The sequence below is a fragment of the Gymnoscopelus braueri genome (assembly GCF_963280865.1).
Source record: "Gymnoscopelus braueri genome assembly, chromosome: 6".
NCBI lineage: Eukaryota > Metazoa > Chordata > Actinopteri > Myctophiformes > Myctophidae > Gymnoscopelus > Gymnoscopelus braueri.
The window spans coordinates 9,263,418-9,286,543 of NC_137607.1; the positions used below are offsets into that span (position 1 = coordinate 9,263,418).

At 42.9% G+C, this 23,126-nt stretch overlaps 1 protein-coding gene across 1 annotated transcript in view; it reads left to right on the forward strand.

Annotated features, from left to right (window-relative positions):
* The window catches only part of rabgap1l (RAB GTPase activating protein 1-like), a 188,120-nt gene that overhangs the window by 86,795 nt on the left and 78,199 nt on the right, over positions 1-23,126 (forward strand). Inside the window, exon 17 of the mRNA XM_080430953.1 lies at positions 1,337-1,462. Within this exon, the coding sequence (XP_080287079.1) occupies positions 1,337-1,462 (126 nt within the window). The remainder of the gene's footprint in view (positions 1-1,336; positions 1,463-23,126) is intronic.

Below are 23,126 nucleotides of genomic sequence, written 5' to 3' on the forward strand. Positions count from 1 at the left end.
TCAACCATAAACAGTGATCAGCGAGGAGAAAAACAACAACCGAGAAAATCGAGTTTTAAACAGGATCCCAGACAGGAAGCGGATACGATCGAAAAAAACGGAACCCGAATAATTCTGTTTCCGACCGGAAACCGGAAACAAAAAAAATCGGAAAGTGCACCTGGGGCAAAATCAATGGGAATCGGCGGTTCGCGTAGATCTACGCGACTGGCACGCTGCGGCTTTAAATAGGTTCGCGTAGATCTACGCGATTGGCATTCAATGTGTTAAAAAGGATGACAGAAATGTCCCCAGGGGTTCTTGAGGGGGTTCCTTTATCGTCAATTTTAAAACAAATGGGACCATAATTTAGCAAAACGCGTATCCTGATGACTGAAAGGAGACTTAAAACTAGCGACTGGAACCATGTAGAATGTATGACCATTTTTATTAAGGTAAGAAAATCTAGTCTAAAGTTTGTCAAAAAACCCATCCGCTTGCGTTAAAATAAATGCTTTCTGACACCGGCAGGGGTAAAACCCGTAAAACAGGCCATTTGTATGAACTGTCTCACTTCCGTATTGGCCTCATGGTGATATGTCAGGCTGGCCCCTTGGTCGCGACCGCCTCACTTTGTTTCTTGTTAAAAAAAAATCTTAATTTTTTGGTTGCCAATGCGCGACCCCAACGGGCACCTTCCCGCGACCCCACTTTGGGTCGCGCCCCATAGTTTGAGAACTGCTGGTTTAGTGGTCAACAAGATTGCTAACGGTACAGGTAGTACAGTCACAGGTTAGGATGCTTGTTTCCGTCGTGCTCTATCGTGTGTTTGCAGACGAACAGTGTGTTGTTTGTATGACATTATGGTTGTGTGTTGTGTTGTGTTGTGTATGACAGTGGTTCTCAAGGACCCCCAAATTGACACTTATTAGCCCGCGGACCCATATTTGAAAATATATGCCAGGGACCCCCATAAGAGAAGATCTTTACGGCTCTAGCAGTGATTCTCAACCATTTTAATTTATTGGACCCCCAGTTTGACATGCATTAGGCTACGGACCCCCATTTAATGGCATTTCTATCTCTGGGACCCCAATTTATATTGTAAAATAAATGTTAATTTAACTCTGAGAGTGTACAAATGTACATTTACGTATGTAAATGTATATGTACAAATGTACATATACATTTGTACACTCTCAGAGTTACAGACCCATAAGGGTCCATTTGGTTCCTAACTATCCATCATTTAGCTGGGGACCCCCTGGAACTCCCTCAAGGACCCCTGGGGGTCCCCGGACCCCACTTTGAGAACCAATGGTGTATGACATAATGGTTGTGTGTTGTGTGGTTCCAGATGCCAGAGGAACAGGCGTTCTGCGTCTTGGTAAAGATCATGTACGACTACGGTCTCAGAGATCTGTACAGGAACAACTTTGAGGATCTTCACTGTAAGTTCTACCAGCTGGAGAGACTGCTGCAGGTACGTACCTCCTGCACATACCGTAGACCAGGGATCTTCAGCGCTTTTCAGGCCAAGGACCCCTTAGCGGGGGGGGGGGGGGGGGGGAGAGAGAGAGAGAGAGAGAGAAAACCCCCCACTGCAATTCTTAAAAAAGATCTACTGTAAGTCCTACGTTTTTTGAAAAAAATCTGAAACATTTTTTTTTCAAGATTTTTTTTCCCTCTACACCAAACCTCTTTGCCAAAAATTGTGCTGTGAGCTTGTAGATCGGCTATTTTTGGCTAATGTTCCCCTGACTCCCCTCAGAATCCGATCACACTAAGATTTGGAGGACCCCCTGTAGTAACTCTGAGGACCCCCTAGGGGTCCCGGACTCCTTGTTGAAGACCCCCGATATAGATAGACTAAAGGGGCTGTGTCCACCAAAGAGTTTTTGTCCTGTGCACAGAGTATGTTTTGAATAGTTTTCAATGGCAGCTCTCTGTGTATTTACAACACATAACAATGCTGGGAACCAGGCACTGAGCCGTTCATGCCTGGTGTTTTCATGTGTTCGCCCAGAGATGAAATGTTTTCAACTTGAGCGCCATAACCCATTCAATCAGGGGACGCATCTCTGTCATTTTTGATGTCTTTGGCTATTCAAAAATAGCAGATCTACAAGCTCATAGCGCGGCACCGAGTGCCGCGCTATGAGCTTGTAGATCTGCTATTTTTTGAAAAAATCCTGAAAATGTGTGCAAATCTTTGAATATATATATATTTGTAAAGCGAGCATTTGCAAAATATTTTGTTCCAGGGACCTCCAGAAGCAAAGATTTGAGTTAAAAATGTTGTTAAAAAAAATATTTGTATTCAAAGATTTGCACACAATGTTCAAGATTTTTCAAAAGTAGCAGATCTACAAGCTCTTAGCGTGGCACTCGGTGCTGCTACTCGCTATCCTAAATCCTAAAGAGTTTTCTGAAAAGCTTATGTTGCTATAGAGCACAGAAGTCTGACGTAATTTGCGCATCCTACCTGGGTCGCGTTTCCCCCCCCCCCCCGTTCTGAATTCCCATAGACGTGTTTAATATCGCGTCAAATAAGAACTGTGTTCCAAACATAAACAAATGATCCCGGTGGTTTGACTCTTATGGATACGAAGCATCAACTGACGGTGAGAAAACGCTAATGTTACTTCCGCCGAATTAGTTACATTTTCGCCAGAAGCAGACTGTATCAAATATGAGTGACTGACTGATCAAAAACGATACAGAGCCACCTCCCCCTGACAATATCGCAGAGACAGTTTGTTTATTTTTGTACCACAATTCTTATGAGACGATTCTAAGACGAGACAATGTTATTTTCCATAGAGAAATGACTTTACGACCCAGGGGATGGACGAGTGACGTCAGGACTTCTGTACTCTATATATACAGCTCAAATCTATCTCTGTTATTGTCCTTCTCTGTGTGTTCTATAGGAATAGATCCCAGAGCTGTGTGGAGTCATGTTTTAACCTGTGTTATTGTCCTTCTCTGTGTGTTCTATAGGAACAGATCCCAGAGCTGTGTGGAGTCATGTTTTAACCTGTTATTGTCCTTCTCTGTGTGTTCTATAGGAACAGATCCCAGAGCTGTGTGGAGTCATGTTTTAACCTGTAATTGTCCATCTCTGTGTGTTCTATAGGAACAGATCCCAGAGCTGTGTGGAGTCATGTTTTAACCTGTGTAATTGTCCTTCTCTGTGTGTTCTGTAGGAACAGATCCCAGAGCTGTGTGGAGTCATGTTTTAACCTGTGTAATTGTCCATCTCTGTGTGTTCTATAGGAACAGATCCCAGAGCTGTGTGGAGTCATGTTTTAACCTGTTATTGTCCATCTCTGTGTGTTCTATAGGAACAGATCCCAGAGCTGTGTGGAGTCATGTTTTAACCTGTTATTGTCCTTCTCTGTGTGTTCTGTAGGAACAGATCCCAGAGCTGTGTGGAGTCATGTTTTAACCTGTGTTATTGTCCTTCTCTGTGTGTTCTATAGGAACAGATCCCAGAGCTGTGGAGTCATTTCCAGGACTTGAACCTTGAAGCTCACATGTTTGCGTCACAGTGGTTCCTGACTCTGTTCACCGCCAAGTTCCCTCTGTGCATGGTGTTCCATATCACCGACCTACTGCTGTATGAGGTGAGACAGCTGTCTGTCTGTCTGTGTCTGTCTGTCTGTCTGTCTGTCTCTCTCTCTCTCTGTCTCTGTCTCTCTGCCCCTCAAACTGGACACATGGGAATCATCAGAAGCACACACAATCACAAATGTCTAAAGTGGTAGAAATGTCAAAGCTCTCAGCCTCCAATTGTTTACTAATTATTATAATATTTTTTTTACTTAATTTCTATCCCGCGATTTTGTAACCCATTTTTTTTTCACCCGTGCCAATTTTCTAAGTGATCCTGGGCGCTACACTCCCCTCACCAGCCTTACTAATTATTATTTTAATCCACTATCAGCAGCAGAATCCTCTTTATCGTCACATCACAGGTTCACAGGTGTAAAGTTGTTTTTGTTCAACAAAAGCACCATCGTTTTCGTTGTTTTCAGAAAAAGAAAAGAAAATAATAACTTCAATATATATCGTCTCTGTCGGGCGGAAGCCTCATACGTCCGAAATTCTAAAACGGCAAAAAGTTGCAGATCTACAAGCTCAAATCTGCAACTTTTGATGCTTTCGTGTGACACCGTAGTATGCTCAAGTAGGGCGTTAATTTACGGAAAAAACACACGAAAGGTTAGAATATGGAGAAGTGAAGAGGTTTCTGCCCGACATGCAGCCAGTGTTGCCAGATTCTGTGAGAGAAACAAGCAACCAGGTCTAGGAAAACCAGCCCAAAAGAAGCGACTATGGTGGGCCACATGAGCACTTTAACATGTGCATCAGCTATTTGAAAATAGCAGATCTACAAGCTCACAACGCGTCGCGATGCGACGCGTTGTGAGCTTGTAGATCGGCTATTTTCCAATTAAATCTTGCGGGGAAATTATAACAAGCAGATCTGGCAACCCTGCATGCAGCAACGATATAAAGTTCAAGTTTTGGGGTGGTCGAGTGGGCAGCCGGGCTTGACGCCCATATATGGACATGCCCCGACGCGTTGCCTTAGTGCAATAACCCTGGCAACACCGGCCATACTGTCGTTTGATTGGCCGACGGGCCTCTACTTGCTTACATTCCCACATGAGAGAGAAAATAGTCCAGCTTACCAAGGTCATGACAGTTTAGTTGATGATTAGTTGTCATATATAAATCATGGATTGTGATTAACCCATTATAAGACCCGGGGGAAAGCATCTGTGTCATTTTCAGATTTCTTTGGCTGTTCCAAAAATAGCAGATCCTGTAAATCTGCTATTTTTTTTGGGAAAAATTGTGAATATTTGTGCAAATCTTAAAAATTGTATAGCGAACATTTTTTATTCCAATATTTGCTTCTGGGGGGGGTCCCTGGAACAAAACATTTTGAGATGGGGGGGGGGGGGGGGGGGTCCGCAGCCAAATAAATATCTAAAAATGTTTTCTAAATCCCAACGGTATGTTTGCTATATCAGTGGTGTCAAGGACCACCCAGAATGATATGGGTTTGGCCGCGGACCCCCCATCTCAAACTGTGTTGTTCCAGGGACCCCCCCCCCCACCCCCCCCCCAGAAGCACAGATCGGAGATAAACATGTTTGCTTTAAAACATAGATATTTATATTCAAAGATTTGCACACATTTTCCACGATTTTTCAAAAAAATAGCAGATCTACAAGCAGATCTACAAGCTCATAGCGCGGCACTACTCTTCAGAAACCCCCCCTACCAGTTACATCCTCATTAGGCAAGATTTAAAAAAAAATTATTTAGATTTTTATTAACACATTAACCGCCAAGAACGTAGTCCTACGGTCCGTTAAATCCAACTGTTAAGCGCCGAGACCGTAGCCCTACGGTCCACGGTCTTTTCGCGCTGAACATGTCCGGGTTCACTTTCGGATTTTTTTTGATCCACTTCCGTTTCCGGTTTGATGACCGGAAACGGAATTATTTGGGATCCGGTTTTGACGATCACGTCCGCTCCCATTCTACAGACGAAACTGAAACTCAATTCTCTTCCTGTAGTTTTTTCTCCTCGCATTTCACTGTTTAACGTAATCCGCTCTAACTACAACATGGATGCCCCGTTTGACACGTGATTTTCACTGGGAGATACGTTGAGATGTCGCGGATGTAAACAGACTTTGTACGGCTCAATCTTAAGGATTTTAACAAGATCTATGGCGACATGAAAAAAACAAAAAAACAACAAAAACACCTTGGCACTGGTGAGTACATTATGAGATTAACCTCTGGCGGTCGATGTGTTAACGTGAGAACAACGGCTTCTATTACAGCATGCTAACTTTCCAGGAATAGAAAGCCTGCCGTTTCTATCAGCTTGGATTCCCCATCAGTGATGTCACTGGTAGGCGGGTTTCTGAACCGTTCACAGCCCTCCTCTGAGATACAGTAGAAATAAATGGTACCATATTATAATGAGCATGAGTGAGGACCAATTATATGAAGATAGCTTGAAAAATGGGTGAAGTCGTCCTTTAATCATTTTATACTTTAAAATTGTATACTTTATATGTATTTTAATTTTTGTTTTTAAACATTTTAGAAACCTCTCGTGATGCCCAAAATAGGGATGGCAGCTTGAAAGTGGAAAACAGCGTGGAAATAATGATGGAAATGTGACATGATAATTTCATCCAGCTCCTTTCATACGTATGAATGGAAACCGTTCTAACCATTATGCAAAGATAATTGCCATTAGCTCAATATAATAGTGATTATGTAAAAGAGTTGTGACAGGCCAGCTCAGCTCCAGACAGCCTGCTTCCCCCAGAAGAGAAGATGTGTGTGTAAAAAAAAAAAATACAAAGACTATTCAAAAACTTCAAAACAAAAGATTTTTTCAAAAGAATTACAAAATAGCAGATGTACAAGCTCGCAACTGAAAGAGAGATGAAGCAGGGACCCCCCCACTACATACTGTATAAAATTGTATCTTCATAGATTTCATAGACCAACACCGAACCTCTTTGCCGAAAATAGACGATCTACAAGCTCACCACGCCTCGCAGCGCGAGGCGTTGTGAGCTTGTAGATCGGTAATTTTTTGGCTTAAAGGCATACTAGGTAACGTTTTCAACAAAACTAAAGTTAAATTGTATATCTTTTGTGAGTGGCAAAAGTTTCACAACACCCACTCCATGAATTTCACCCCCGGAAGACTTTTATTTATATATTTTATATTGAACGTGGACTGGGGGGACTTTCCCGGGGAAATGACGTCATCTGGCCGGAAAACGGAGGTGGAAATGCACTGGTTTCCTGTTTGGCCAGGAACTACCGCAACGGTTTCCTGTTTGGCCAGGAACTACCGCAACGGTTTCCTGTTTGGCCAGGAACTATCGCGCTAATAACAAAAATGAACCTCACGCTGATTTTAAGAGAATGTAGGATTAGAAGATCGAAAAAGAACAGAAAAAGAAAGCACAGCTCATGGTAACTAATGCTCCACTGGCTAAGAGAAACGATCCGTAGATAGTATAAAACAATTAAAAGATCGCTTTTTGAAACGCTTCCGGCTTCCGGTGAAAACGAATGGAATTCTGGGTAATCGAGGACTAAGGAAATTGTATGCAGTGACGGTAGTGACCAGCAGAGGTTGCTAAAAATCGTTAGTTGTGAATTTGCATTGTACAACTTTAAGTTCTCTTCAGAATAGGGATAATAGGGATAATAGGGTTCAAGTGGTTAAAAAATATCCAATCACACAAAGATTTGGCGGCCCCCCCTGTACTAACTCTGAGGACCCCCTAGGGGCCCCGGACCCCCTGTTGAAGACCCCTGCTGTACAGTATAAACACATTTTGCTGGGGACCCCCCCCCCCCCAAGGACCCCTGCGGACCCTACTTTGAGAACCGCTTCCTTAGAGAACAGAGAGAGAGTGTTTTTTTCTCCACCTTGTGTTGCAGGTATTCAAATGCAATGTGTTCCTGTCACCCAGAAACCTCATGTAATCTCCATATATTTCAAAATGGTATGTTTATCCCCCCCCCACTAGATGAATGCCTTACTTTCATCATACAAGAGTGACACACACACAAGTAGCGGAAACAGAAGAAGCTCACAGTGCATCAGGACGCGGCACGTTGTGAGATTGTAGAGTAGGTTATTTTCATTATTTTGAAATGTTAACACATCGAGTGCCAAAACCGTATATATACCTTTTTGCAAATACACCCGTGGAGTGCCCAAAAAGTATTTATACGTTTTTTTTAAATCTTTTTGTTTTTTTTGTTTTTTTTCCACGCGGGAGGGGCTAGAGCAGCTCTGGAATCACCCTAGGCGATTCTGAGAAGGAAGGGACAGATGGACCACCGTGTCAAAAACATGGCTCCCCATCCGCTTCCGTTCTATTTCCTTCTCTAAAACCCATATAACTCCGAAACTTTTTTTACGCTGGGGGAAACGACTCGTTTTGTATCCGCGATCGCTGCGGCCATTGTGACCCGCGTGAAAGATGTTATCGTTCCAGCCGTTAGCCAGGCCCACCGGGCAAAATGGAGGCATGCTTTTTTTTTTTCATGGATCGCTCGTCATGGAGTCTACAGCTTTAAACAGCACGATGGAACGCAACGGTGAGATTCCTAGCACCGAACGTATTCTGTTATTATAAAATTCTGGCACCCAATGTGTTAAAAAATGAGCTAATCTGGACATACAAGGTTTCCACCCGACAGCGACAAATGAATTCAGGGATAAGGGATTAGCCAGAACAAAGCACCTTTTGTCTCATTTGATTACTATTCTAGTTCTAAAACAATAGGCAGAGCAGCTGTTTTTAATGCCTGAAAGTTTAACACTGACGATGAAGGAACAGGGGGAGGTTTGTTGGGGATTAATTTAACCCGTTCGCTCCGGGAACGCATCTGTGTCATGTCAGAACTATGAGCTTGTAGATCTGCTATTTTTGAAACAGTTTTGCACAACTCAAATCTTTGCTTCTGGGGGGGGGGGGGGTCCCGGGAACAAAAATATTTTCAGATGAATGTCCGCCGGCCAAATACATTTTGGGGGTCCTTGACATGGAAAAGGTTTTAGGTACCGCTGATATACAGTAGCAACATGTGTTTTTCAGAAAACTGTTAGGCTTTAGAAGACATTTGTAGAATCCCCCAGAAGCAAAGATTTGAGTTACAAATGTTCGCTTTAAAAAAATATACACATTCAAATGTTTGTCACACATTTTCACGATTTTTCAAAACATAGCAGATCTACAAGCTCATAGCGCGGCAATCGGTGCCGCGCTATGAGCTTGTATATCTGATATTTTTTTAATAGATAAAAATACACGCATGCTTTCCCTGTCTGAATGGGTTAACTAAGATAAAAAGTTTAAATTGCCCCCCCCCCACCACCCATCGCCAATAATTCTATCATGTTCCTTTATCAGTGTGAAACTTTAAAACATGCACAGCTGCTCTCCCTGTTGTTTTAGAGTAAGAATAATAATTAGATGTGACAAAAGGTTCTTTTGTGCTCGCTAATCTCTTAACCAGGCTCCTATCCCACAATTCATTGCAAAAACCTGCAGCTCAAGGTGAGCTTTCTTTGTTTCTGTGGGAGGAAGACGATTGGATGGCTCATGGATGCAAAGAACTGGGGAAGGAAGACTTAGTCTCAGCTAGTATTGGGTAATCGAAATTCGAGTTCCAAGTAGGAACCGAATAAGAAATGGCGGGTACCGTGTACCCATAAAAATGATTTAATTTCGGTTCTGCATATCGGTTCCTAGACGCGCCAATAACCGTTCAAACAAAGGCTTCGTGATGAGAAGTTGACTATCTGTCAGGACCTAACTTACGTGACTTACGTCACGCAGTCACGCTGCACTACACACACACACACACACACACACACACACACACACCCCCCCACACACACACACACACACACACACACACACACACACAGACACACACACACCACACACACCGCAACGTGTTTGATGCGAGTGAGCAACAGGCATGCTGTGAAATATTGACCGCGGCAAATGCGCTAAAGTGTGGCAAGTTAATTAGCACTAAGACAGGTTGCCTTTCATCTGAAAGAGTGTACGGTGTTTGATGTGTTGCCGTCTCCGACCAATACGCCCATGTCTCAGACACACACCGGGGCTCGCCGGTCAACAACAGCAACACCAGCAAGTGCTGCTATTAGCAACATTGCCAGCAGAGCCCCAGTAGAGCCCCTAACTCTATAGAGCCCGGCACAGAGAGACGTGAGACACCGTTTACGTTTGCGAATGACGCCGTACAAGGCCCTAAGGCTAGCGCCGTTATATATCGAGGCCGATGCCGCAGCGTAATTATTATATTTATACTTATATTTTATAACCTGCTGGTCGACTGCCACTCTTTTAGATCGCCTTTTAAAACACCCTTCTGTTCGCTGATGCCTTTCATAGTTATTATTTCCCCCCTTTCTCTTCTAGCCAATTTTCCTATGAATGGAAGTTTAGTCTGAAGTAATTGTGCCGCTTTTTAGTCTCGCTAATTTGTAGGATAATAATAAGTAGGTATATATTAGGGGTGGGACGATATATCGATATATCGATATATCGCGATACTTTCTGCCGCGATAAATAATCGATATACTGCCGAAAAATATCGATATTATTATTATTTATTTATTTATATTTTTTATTTTTTTTGTGATACGTTGTTTTTCCTACTCTGTATTTGTGTAATGATGATTTTGAACTGTTTGGTGCTATTTTATGTGTTTATGAATTGAATACAAGGACTATCGTGATATATCGTTGGTGAATTTTCATGCAATATATCGTGATATCGCAATATATCGATATTTTCAGATATCGTGATATATCGTTGGTGAAATTTCTTGCAATATATATCGAATATCGTGATATCGCAATATATCGAACATCGTCCAATATCGTGATATATATTGTTATCGTGGGCCTAATATCGTGATATATATCGTATCGTGAGGTACCCATATCGTCCCACCCCTAGTATATATGCCACCCAATCGATGAATTGAGTATAAAGGACCCCAATGGAAACAAGCCATGGGGCTTTCTTGGGTTTAAAATGCTCTTAACACATTGGGTGCCAGCATTTTTTAATAACAGAATACGTTGGGTGCCAGCAATCTCACCATTGACTGCGCTTTGCTGTTTAAAGCTCTAGACTCCACGACGAACAAATCCAGGTTAAAAAAAAGCATGCATTCATGGAGCGCGATGACCCTAGCTACATCCTGGAACGATAACATTTCACTCGCGAGTTACAACGGGAAGGGATCGCGCATGACCGGTTTTCCCCAGCGGAAACAGATTCGGAGATACAGACGCTTTAAAGAAGAGAATAGACAGGAAGCGGATGGGGAGCCATGTTTTTGACACGGTGATCCAACCAAGTGATCCATCCAATCCTTCTCAGAATCGCCTAGGGTGACTCCAGAGCTGCTCTAGCCCCTCCTGTGTGGAAAAAAACGGAAAAAACAAAAAGACTGAAAACACGATTCAGACCGTGTTCTGCACCAATGCGCTACTACTGTGTAAACACGGTTCAGACCGTGTTCTGCACCAATGCGCTACTCTGTGTGAACACGGTTCAGACCGTGTTCGGCACCCGATGTGTTAACAGGCCTCGTATTGAACTGTACTTCCCTGTGCTTGTCTTTGCAAACTGCTAATAAAGTATTCAATCAATCAGTCAATCAATTCAATCAATCAAACTAAATAATGTAATATGGTATGGAGTAGCCTATATAACGCCCCCCCCCCCCCCCTCTTTCTAATTAATTAACATGCTAGGTGCCTCATCATCTTTCTGTTATTGCAGCTATTGTTGAATAAAGAAAATTAGATAAGCTTATAGAGAACTAAAAATAGATAGGCTTATAGAGAACAAAAAATAGATAGGCTTATAGAGCAGTGGTTCTTTTTCATGCCAAGGACCCCCAAAATGATATGTATTTGGCCGCGGACCCCCATCTCAAAATATTTTGTTCCAGGGACCCCCAGAGGCAAATATTTGAGTCAAAAATGTTGTCTTAAAAAAAAATATATCTCCCAAGGTATGCACAAATGTTCACGATTTTTCAAAAATAGCAGATCTACAAGCTCATAGCGCGGCACCGAGTGCCGCGCTATGAGCTTGTAGATCTGCTATTTTTGAATAGCCAAAGTATAAATGGTTAAAATGATTGTGATGCTATATTAACACATTTTGCTGGGGACCCCCTGGGACCCCCTCAAGTACCCCTGGGGGTCCCCGGACCCCACTTTGAGAACCAATGTTATAGAGAACAAAAAAATAGATAGGCTTATAGAGAACTAAAAATAGGTAGGCTTATAGAGGACTACAAATAGATAGGATTATAGAGCACTTCCCCTATTTGTAGAATCACTTCTACAAACAATTTAAACAAAAAACATAGATACATACAGTACATGTATCCGGTGTACCTGACCTAAAGTAGCTGACTAATAGAACTTAGAAAACGACATTTAAATATGCGTTAAATTCACACACCGGCGGCAGAGGAAACCATGCCGGGCGCCAACCTGCTCATCTAGAGCAGTTAGGGGTTCAGTGTCTTGCTCAAGGACACTCTGACATGCAGCCAGGGAGCCACGTATTAAACCAGGAACCTTCTAGCTCCCAGATGGCCTCTCGACCTCCTGAGCTGCTGCTGCCCTGTCATCAGATGTCTATGATACAAAGTTCTACGTTGAATATATCACTCACCCAGTGCTGGAACCATAGACCGTAAAAATGACTGGACAACGTTAACACCATTGGTTTATACAGACTGTAAATGAAGTCTATTTTCCCAGCAATTTCAAATCCGCCATCTTTCTATATCCGGTCCGAAATGCGAACGGAAATGAATGCTATTGGCTGCAACCGCAGCGAGGGCGGGTCTTCACTCGGTAGAACCAGTAGAAACCCTAGAAACATCAATTATGGTCCCATTAATTAAAGAATTAATCATTTACTAAATGCATATCATGATGATTTAAAAAAGACGATTGAAAACAAAGTGTTTGTGAATAGGTTTACTAAGGTAATAAAATAGAAAGTGTAAAGTTTGCCCCAAAACCTCATTGACTTGCATTGAGATTATAATGTACAGCGGATAATGTAATGGGGACCGCAGGCTGAACGAGAACCCGGAAGTGAGCTTCAATTCCAGCGAAGTGGGTTTGCCCCTTGGCTGGAACATGTTACGTGCACTACGAGTGTGTAGACGTACAGTAGTTAAAAACACACACCGACCCTGCTCCAGCACCATCTCGTGGCCCATATAGGCAGAGGTGGGGAGACGGTCTGTCTTTCTCTGTGTCTGTCGCTCATTCTGTCTTTCTCTGTGTCTGTCGCTCATTCTGTCTTTCTCTCTCCTTGTCTCTTTGTCTCTCTCTGTCTGTTTATGTCTCTCTCTCTCTCTCACTCTTTCTCTTTCAATTAGTCTCTGTCTCTGCATCTTTCTCTCTGTCTTTCTCTCTCCTTGTCTCTCTCTGTCTGTCTCTCATTCTCTTTCTCTTTCAATTAGTCTCTGTCGCTGCTTCTTTCTTTCTGTCTTTCTCTCTCTGTCTTTTTTCTCAGTTTTTCTCTGTCTGTCTCTGTGCCTCTTTCCCTCTCTGTTTCTGTCTGTCTCTCTGTCTCTCTGTCTCTCTGCCTGTCTCTCTGTCTGTCTGTCTCTCTGTCTGCCTGCCTGTCTCTCTCTCTCTCTCTGTCTGTCTCTGTCTGGAGTTATTTTTAGAGGTGTCAGGTTATTTTTAGTTCTCTGTTACCATGTGAACGTGTTGTCGGGAGCAACTGAGGAGACGGGTCTTCCCTAGCACCTCTCTCTCCCTCTCTCTCTCTCTGCGCTGTGTGTGTGTGTTTGCGTGCGTGCGTGCGTGCGTGCGTGCGTGCGTGCGTGCGTGCGTGCGTGCGTGCGTGCGTGCGTGCGTGCGTGCGTGCGTGCGTGCGTGCGTGCGTGCGTGCGTGCGTGCGTGCGTGCGCGCGTGTGTGTGTGTGTAGCACTGCAGCACAGTGTTTCTCAACCAGTGGCTCCAGACCTAAAAGTGGGTTGTGAGGTATTCTGCCAGGAACATAGTTGTGTTTAATATTGGGTCTGACAGTCAAAACCATCCAATGGGCCCAGTGAAACCAGTTTGGACCTGGTGGTCCCAGTAAACCAGTGGTTATATTTGGCCAACACAAGATTTGTGTTGTTTCCTAAAATATTCAAAATGTTTCAATGTGTTATCTATATACTGTATATATATATATACTTTCCATCATAAACATTTCACTGGTTTCTGGACAGGTCCCCGCCTATTTTAAACAGGCAATCGTTCAGCCGCTCTTAAAAAAGCCAAGCCTGGACACCTCGTTACCAAGTAACTATCGGCCCATCTCCAAGTTAACTTTTATGTCCAAAATTTTAGAAAAAATTGTTGCCAATCAGCTTATAGCTTTTTTAAATGAACACCACATTTTTGATAAATTCCAGTCCGGCTTTCGCCAAAAACACTCCACAGAGACTGCACTCTTAAAAGTGTCAAATGATCTACTGATGTCTGCCGACTCTGGTAAATGCTCTATTTTAGTATACCTCAGTGTTGCGTTCGACACTGTGGATCACAACATCATTACAGACAGGCTCATAAATTGGGTGGGTGTCACAGGGAGTGCACTTAAATGGTTTAAATCCTATCTCTCAGGTAGATATTTCTCAGTTGCAATAGGCCCTCATGTGTCTAAGTCTGTCCCCCTTTCCTGTGGGGTCCCCCAAGGCTCGGTACTTGGTCCAATTTTATTCGCACTGTATTTGCTCCCGCTAGGACACATTTTAAATTATTTAAAGGCATCTCCTACCACCTTTACGCGGATGACATCCAGCTGTATTGCTCTTTTAACCCTGACTGCCCTGACGATTTTAATTCTAACCTTGCTGTTTTAAATGAGTGTCTGTCTGCCATTAAGGCCTGGTTAGCAAGTAACTTCCTCCAGTTGAATGAGGCCAAAACCGAGGTGCTCATTGTGGCCTCTGATGGTGTTGCATCCAGGGTGGCTAATTGTATCGGGTCCCTCAAAAATAATTTTAGCCCCAATCTCAGGAACCTTGGGGTAATTTTTGATCAGGCCATGCACCTGGACACGCACATAAAAATCGGTGACCCGCACTTGTTTTTTCCATCTCAGGAACATTGCCAAGTTAAGGTCGATTGTTTCCCATTCAGATCTTGAAATGATTATACATGCCTTTGTTTCCTCTCGCCTTGATTATTGCAATTCAATTCTCACCTGCCTCAATAAGACATCCATAGACCGCCGCCAATTTATTCAAAACACTGCTGCAAGACTATTAACTAGCTCAAGCAGAAGGTGTCACATTACTCCAGTTTTGGCATCTCTGCACTGGCTTCCAGTAATTTTCAGAGTTCAGTTCAAGGTCCTGGTGCTGACTTTTAGGGCTCTGCATGGCCAGGCACCTGCATATGTAACTGACTTGCTGGAACCATATGTGCCCAGCAGGTCCCTGAGGTCAGCAGACCAGGGTCTATTGGTCATTCCTCATACCAGGTTAATCACCAAAGGTGACAGAGCTTTTCAGTCTGTAGCGCCTAGACTCTGGAATGCCCTCCCGTGTGGCCTGAGAGCTGCAGCTTCTGTGACTATTTTTAAGAATCAGCTAAAAACTCTGTTGTTTCTACAAGCTTTTGGGTAATGTCACTGAGGTTTCTCCTCCAATGCTGAAATATGTCTGCTTTTGTTATTGTTTTCTCTGAGATGCATTGTGTTTTTGTTCTGTTTCCTTTTCATTTGATTGTTTTTTGCTGTATTTATTTCTGTTTATGTAAAGCACTTTGTGAGTCCTCTCTGTGAAATGTGCTATACAAATAAAAATTACTTACTTACTGTAGGGTTAAAGTAGTTAATCTGATTTTGATGCTATATTGACTCATTTTGTAGGGGACCCCCTGGAACCCCCTCAAGGACCCTGGGGGTCCCCGGACCCCACTTTGAGAGCCACTGCAGTACAACCATTTTGGACCTGCGGTGGTCCCAGTAAAACCATTTTGGACCTGCGGTGGTCCCAGTAAAACCATGTTGTACCTTTTGGTGGTCCAAAATGAACCGGCGTTAACTGCCTGCTTGTGTTCTTGTCTCCAGGGTCTGAACATCATCTTCAACGTGGCGCTGGCTCTCCTCAAGGTCAGTACCGTGCATGTCTTATGTCAGTCTGGTCTTCACGTGATCTACGACCCCCATCTGAACATGTTTTGTGCCAGGAAACCTCAGAAGAGGAGATTTGTGTAAAAAAACAAAAATAAAAAGTATTCAAAATTATGTTCAAAAATAACAGATGTACAAGCTCACAGTGCGACACGAAGTGACGCGCTGTGAGCTTGTATATCTGCTATTTTTCAATGGCCAGCCCAACATACGTTGGTGGCCATTATGGATAAAGTGGTTCAAACCACAGTGATGCTGTACCAACACATTTTGATGAGGACCCCCTGGAACCCCCCTGCCCCAAGGACCCCACTTTGAGAACCTCTGATCTTAGAAGACACCTGATTAAAAGCGTGTGTTTTTTTTTCTCTCCTGGTCACAGAGCTGTTTAGTAAACATGAGAACATTGACCCACGTCCCTGACACATCAGCCATGTTGGTTCTCCCTGTCTGCGTCTCAGAGGTCGACTCTGTGTCTCTGTTTGTTTGTTTAACCCATTGATACCTGGAACGCATCTGTGTCACTTTAGATGTCTTTGGCTATTCAAAAATAGCAGATATACAAGCTCATAGCGCGGCACCGAGTGCCGCGCTATGAACTTGTAGATCTGCTATTTTTGAAAAATCTTGAAAACATTTTTTTGTTTGTTTTTTTTTTCCAAAAAACTGTTAGGATTTAGAAAACATTTTTAAGAATCGCCTCAGGTCTTAATGGGTTAAAAGGATCCTCTGATGCCATGGAAGTCGGCCAGTCTCCACGTACAGTATTAGTAGTCTCTCAACTCAGAACTGTCTCTTCCACTCTTCCTCTTTGAATATTACTGTCTCTAATTCCATCCCATAATACAATTACAATTTAGGCATTTAATCCAGAGCGATTTACAAAAAGGAGAGGTAAACAACATAAAATCTAGGATCACAGGTAAACCAAGAACCTAGCATCAGTCTAAACAATATAATATCAAAACATCATTTCATACATTGAAACTAAACAACCTAGCGTCTGTCTAAACCTAAATTACGTTTTAGCCGTTGCGTAGTCGTCGAGGTCAAAGTGCTACGGGCTAAGGTGGAGTCGGAAGAGGTGAGTCTTCAGATGGTTGAGAACAGGAAGCTGTCATCTGGTATTCAACCAATCGCAACTAGAATCGGAATCAACTTTATTGTCACATTCAAATGATTACAAAAAAATATCATTATTATTATTGTCTCATAGGCATGGCATCGCCTCGAAGGCATGGCCGAGACTATGTTTTGCACCGTGTCCATGTGTGTGTGTGTGTGTCAGTCTGTGAGCAGCTAATCTCCGGCACTGTTGGCCCGATCGCAGCGAAACTGTACAGTGTCCACATACACTCCCTTGATGCTAGAGCAGAACCTATGCCCCGAATCTTTCAGATCGGCCTGTTATAGCGCCACCAGCAGGCCAATTTTTGCGAACCACATTTTTTTGCACAAAATGCCTCAAATCATGAACGCAGCATCCGATTGCCGTGAAAGGCCGAAGAAGAAATGCCACCCTTTTCACATTGGCTTATTGTAGCGCCACCAGGAGGCCACAATAACCTAGGGACCTGGCTACTGTTTTTTTTTTACAGGAAGAATAGAGAAGACAGAATAGAGAGCAAAAGAACAGAACAGGTCAATAACAGGAAGGCACTCTCAGCGTTACAAATGATAAGGGTCCATTTGGTTACATTTGAAACCTTTCGGAATTGAAAATGGATGAATTAAGACCGAGGATTTTACTGTTATGTATGTTGGTACCTTACTAGTAGACATTGCATCAGCCGACATGTCCCTGGTTTTCACCCACTGTTCTACACCTGTAAACCTGTGATGTGACAATAATGCAGTGGTGGAAAAGTAACTAATTACATTTACTCAAGTACTGTACTTAAGTACAATTGTGATGTATTTTGACTTTTACCGGCGTATTTCCAATTTTCAGTACTTTTACTTCTACTCCACTACATCTCAGAAGCAAATATTGTACTTTTACTCCGCTACAATTATTTGAAAACTTTAGATACTTGTTACTTTGTAGATTCAGATTATTATTACAAAACATACATTAACCACTTAAGCTCTATATATATTTTGGCTATTTGACAATAGCAGATCTACAAGCTCACAACACGTTGTGGGCTTGTAGATCTGCTATTTTCAAAAGATTTCTATACATTTTGAAAACTTGAAATGGGACATTCTGCATAATGAGTACTTTTACTTTTGGTACTTTAAGTACATTTTTATGTCAATACTTTTGTACTTTTACTTAAGTAAATTCTGACCAGACTTTTACTTGTAACGGAGTATTTCTACTTTGACTGATACTTTTACTTAAGTAAAACGTTTGAGTACTTTTCCCACCACTGCAATAATGAAGATTCTTCTGGTTCTGGTTCCATTCTGTCTGGGGACCCGGTGTCCCTCTCTCTGTCCTCTGGTTCCTGTCTCTCTCTGTCCTCTGGTTCCTGTCTCTCTCTGTCCTCTGGTTCCTGTCTCTCTCTGTCCTCTGGTTCCTGTCTCTCTCTGTCCTCTGGTTCCTGTCTCTCTACTGTCCTCTGGTTCCTGTCTCTCTCTGTCCTCTGGTTCCTGTCTCTCTCTGTCCTCTGGTTCCTGTCTCTCTACTGTCCTCTGGTTCCTGTCTCTCTACTGTCCTCTGGTTCCTGTCTCTCTCTCTCTGTCCTCTGGTTCCTGTCCCTCTCTCTGTCCTCTGGTTCCTGTCTCTCTCTGTCCTCTGGTTCCTGTCTCTCTCTGTCCTCTGGTTCCTGTCTCTCTACTGTCCTCTGGTTCCTGTCTCTCTCTGTCCTCTGGTTCCTGTCTCTCTCTGTCCTCTGGTTCCTGTCTCTCTACTGTCCTCTGGTTCCTGTCTCTCTACTGTCCTCTGGTTCCTGTCTCTCTACTGTCCTCTGGTTCCTGTCTCTCTACTGTCCTCTGGTTCCTGTCTCTCTCTGTCCTCTGGTTCCTGTCTCTCTCTGTCCTCTGGTTCCTGTCTCTCTACTGTCCTCTGGTTCCTGTCTCTCTCTGTCCTCTGGTTCCTGTCTCTCTCTGTCCTCTGGTTCCTGTCTCTCTACTGTCCTCTGGTTCCTGTCTCTCTCTGTCCTCTGGTTCCTGTCTCTCTCTGTCCTCTGGTTCCTGTCTCTCTACTGTCCTCTGGTTCCTGTCTCTCTCTGTCCTCTGGTTCCTGTCTCTCTACTGTCTGTTCTGAATCGAGCAAAAACTGACAGTTTTATACCCATCACATTATGATTATGATGGCTATAAACCAAAGTGAACACAGTCAGATGATTAGCCAACACTGCCCTCTGTTGCTCACAAGACGGTACTGCAGCTGCAGTGCTCACTGGGTTCAGCTGAACACAGGACACGTGTGTCCCTCTCGTCCCCTCCCGTCCCGTCCTTAGGGAATCACACTCGGCTTCACAGGTTCACGGGTTGTAAAGAAGTGGGTGAAATAATTTTCCCGTACGAGCTCCATCATTTTGGCAGTTTTCGGGAGAAAGGGAAGAAGAACCGATTCAGAGAGAAGAGCAGGGGAAAGGACGCAAACGCCAACATGAAAGAATCTGATATTCCTGATAGGAGTAAATGAATAAATACATACAGTATGTTCAAAACGTGAGGTTAAAGACAGCAGCAGATGTGTACTGTACATACATAAAGTACTAGGACCTCCTCTGACCCCCCCCCCCCCCCATCTCTCTCTCTCACTCGCCATTTCCCACCACAGTCTGCAAACTCACCTCTTTGCACTCCACCTCGCCCCCTAGCGCTCACCTCTTTGCACTCCACCTCGCCCCCTAGCGCTCACCTCTTTGCACTCCACCTCGCCCCCTAGCGCTCACCTCTTTGCACTCCACCTCGCCCCCTAGCGCTCACCTCTTTGCACTCCACCTCGCCCCCTAGCGCTCACCCACCCGTCCGTGACGATGTAGTGTTTACCTGGCATCCTAAGTTACTTTGAAGCAAAGTTTTTCTTTAAGGTTTCTTTGGCTATTCAAAAATATCAGATATATACGAGCTTGTAGATCGGCTATTAAAAAAAAAATAATAATCTTGAAAATGTGTGCAAAACTTTGATTATATATATATACATTTTTAACTAAAATCTTTGTTTCTGGGGGTCCCTGGAACAAAATATTCTGAGATGGGGTGGGGGGGGGGGGGTCCGTGGACAAATACATGGACAAGGAAAACACAAAAAAAAACACAAGGAAATACAACAGCAGTGTTTGACCCCTCATTTCAATGGGAAATAATATCTAACTCTACTTGTAGTTTTCTGATAGATGCTTTTTCAGGCCAATTTTGTAAGAAACCAGTGATTCACGTCCTTTAATGGATGATGTCAGGACTTGATTCAACATTACGGTGGCAGAGCAAAGGGATACATGCCTACAGTACATTGTAATAGTTGTAATCACACAGCCAGTAGTCTGAATGCTAACAACAGTTATCGTATCATGAACACAATATTGTGAATGATCTTATTGTAGTGTTTGCAGCAATGCAATCAATAATGGTGTAGCTCTCCAGAGCCTATTCACTATTATGACATAATAATGAAGTGTGTAGTATCCACCACAGTGGTGGACTTTAGAAACTCTATCGCTATAGTCTGATATCAGATCTGTCTTATATCTAAGGATTGACCCAGTGGTTTTATCAGATCTGTAAGTAGTGGGATGGACCCAATGGTTTGATCAGAGTAGTGGTCTAGAGGTCCTGTTAGGATATAAAACCAGCAGTACTAGAGGTCCTGGTGGGAGATAAAACCAGCAGTAGTAGAGGTCCTGGTAGGATATAAAACCAGCAGTACTAGAGGTCCTGGTAGGATATAAAACCAGCAGTACTAGAGGTCCTGGTAGGATATAAAACCAGCAGTACTAGAGGTCCTGGTAGGATATAAAACCAGCAGTAGTAGAGGTCCTGGTAGGATATAAAACCAGCAGTAGTAGAGGTCCTGGTAGGATATAAAACCAGCAGTACTAGAGGTCCTGGTGGGAGATAAAACCAGCAGTAGTAGAGGTCCTGGTAGGATATAAAACCAACAGTACTAGAGGTCCTGGTAGGATATAAAACCAACAGTACTAGAGGTCCTGGTAGGAGATAAAACCAGCAGTACTAGAGGTCCTGGTATGAGATAAAACCAGCAGTACTAGAGGTCCTGGTAGGATATAAAACCAACAGTACTAGAGGTCCTGGTAGGATATAAAACCAACAGTACTAGAGGTCCTGGTATGAGATAAAACCAGTAGTACTAGAGGTCCTGGTAGGAGATAAAACCAGCAGTACTAGAGGTCCTGGTAGGATATAAAACCAACAGTACTAGAGGTCCTGGTATGAGATAAAACCAACAGTACTAGAGGTCCTGGTATGAGATAAAACCAGCAGTACTAGAGGTCCTGGTAGGATATAAAACCAACAGTACTAGAGGTCCTGGTAGGATATAAAACCAACAGTACTAGAGGTCCTGGTAGGAGATAAAACCAGTAGTACTAGAGGTCCTGGTAGGATAGAAACTCAGCAGTACTAGAGGTCCTGGTAGGATAGAAAACCAACAGTACTAGAGGTCCTGGTAGGAGATAAAACCAGCATTATATAGAGTTTTCTGATGTGAGAGACTTACATTACACTGTGTGGTTCCCAATGTGAACAAACATAGAATCCTGTACTAGCTGAAAGGTGTTTTTAAGAAGTGCTTATGTGATATGCTCTGTGGCTAAAGAACAGCTCAAAAATAAAATACAGTATTAACCGGTCAAATGGGACCACATGGTAACGTACGTGATATCCATGAATGCACAGGGTCAAACATGATATGATGATATCATATAAAATCACCCAGTCAGGGGCATAATGCATTTATTTATTTGGTAAATCCTTATATTAACACATTTACCGCCGGGCCCGTAGTTCTACGGGCCGTTAAATCCAACGGTTAAGCGCCGAGCCCGTAGTCCTACGGGCTGCGGTCTTTTCGCGCATGCGCGGTCCGGGTGCACTTTCGGAATGTTTTTGATCCACTTCCGTTTCCGGTTTGATGACAGGAAATAGAATTATTTGGGATCCGGTTTTGACGATCACGCCCGCTCCCATTCTACAGACGAAACTGAAACTCAATTCTCTTCCTGTAGTTTTTTCTCCTCGCATTTCACTGTTTAACGTAATCCGCTCTAACTCAAACATGGATGCCCCGTTTGACACGCGATCTTCACTGGGAGATACAGGGAGATCTCGCGGATGTAAACAGACCGTGTAGAGCTCAATCTTAAGGATTTTAACAAGATCTATGGCGACATGAAAAAAACAAAAAAACAACAAAAACACCTTGGCACTGGTGAGTACATTATGAGATTAACCTCTGGCGGTCGATGTGTTAAGGTGGGGTCTATAATGCACTATAACCACATTTATAATGCATTTTTATGCACTTATAAGGCATTATAACGTTTAAAAATGTTTATTATGATTATGCACACACAAGTATTATAACTTATAACAATGTAATTTAGTGCTGGTCATAATGCATTATAAACAGCATATTTGGGGGTTGGCGGCCCAGATACATGTAATTTTGGGGGTCCTTGACATAGAAAGGTTAACCACTGATATAGAAACATACGTTTTTGAGAAAACTGCTAGGATTTAGAAGACATTTGTAGAATCCCCAGAAGCAAAGATTTGAGTTACAAATGTTTGCTTTAAATATATATATATATATATATATATATATATATATATATATATATATATATATATATATATATATATATAATAGCCAAAGAAATATAAAATTGATACACAGATGCTTTCCCGGTCTTAATGGGTTAACAAGCCTTTTATGTGACTGATATCTTACTAATACAGATATATGAAATATCACTAGAACCTCTATACCGTCTGTCTCAAAGACATAGAAATAGAGGTGTCTCTCTTAACCACTGAACCACTCTATACTAGCGTCTTTTCTGTGTTCTGTTATTGTGGGGAAAGCTTTCCCTGAAAATAGCAGATCGACAAGCTCACAACGTGAGCCGTTTTTCTGCGAAAGCTTTCCCCGCAATAAGGATGCCGGGGTTTAAGGGGTTAAACCCTATATATATATATATATATATATATATATAACTGGAGTCCCCCAGGGCTCTATGCTAGGCCTCCTACTGTTTTCGTCTCTACACTTAAAAGCTTTGTTGAAAATGGCACAATTGTGCGCTTGTAGGTATAGGCTATTTTGGCCTGATGTTCGCCCCCAGAATAGGGATGCTACGGTTCATGTGGTTAAAAAAAACGACGTTGCGTGATAAAAGCAGAGGTGTGTGTGTGTGTGTGTGTGTGTGTGTGTGTGT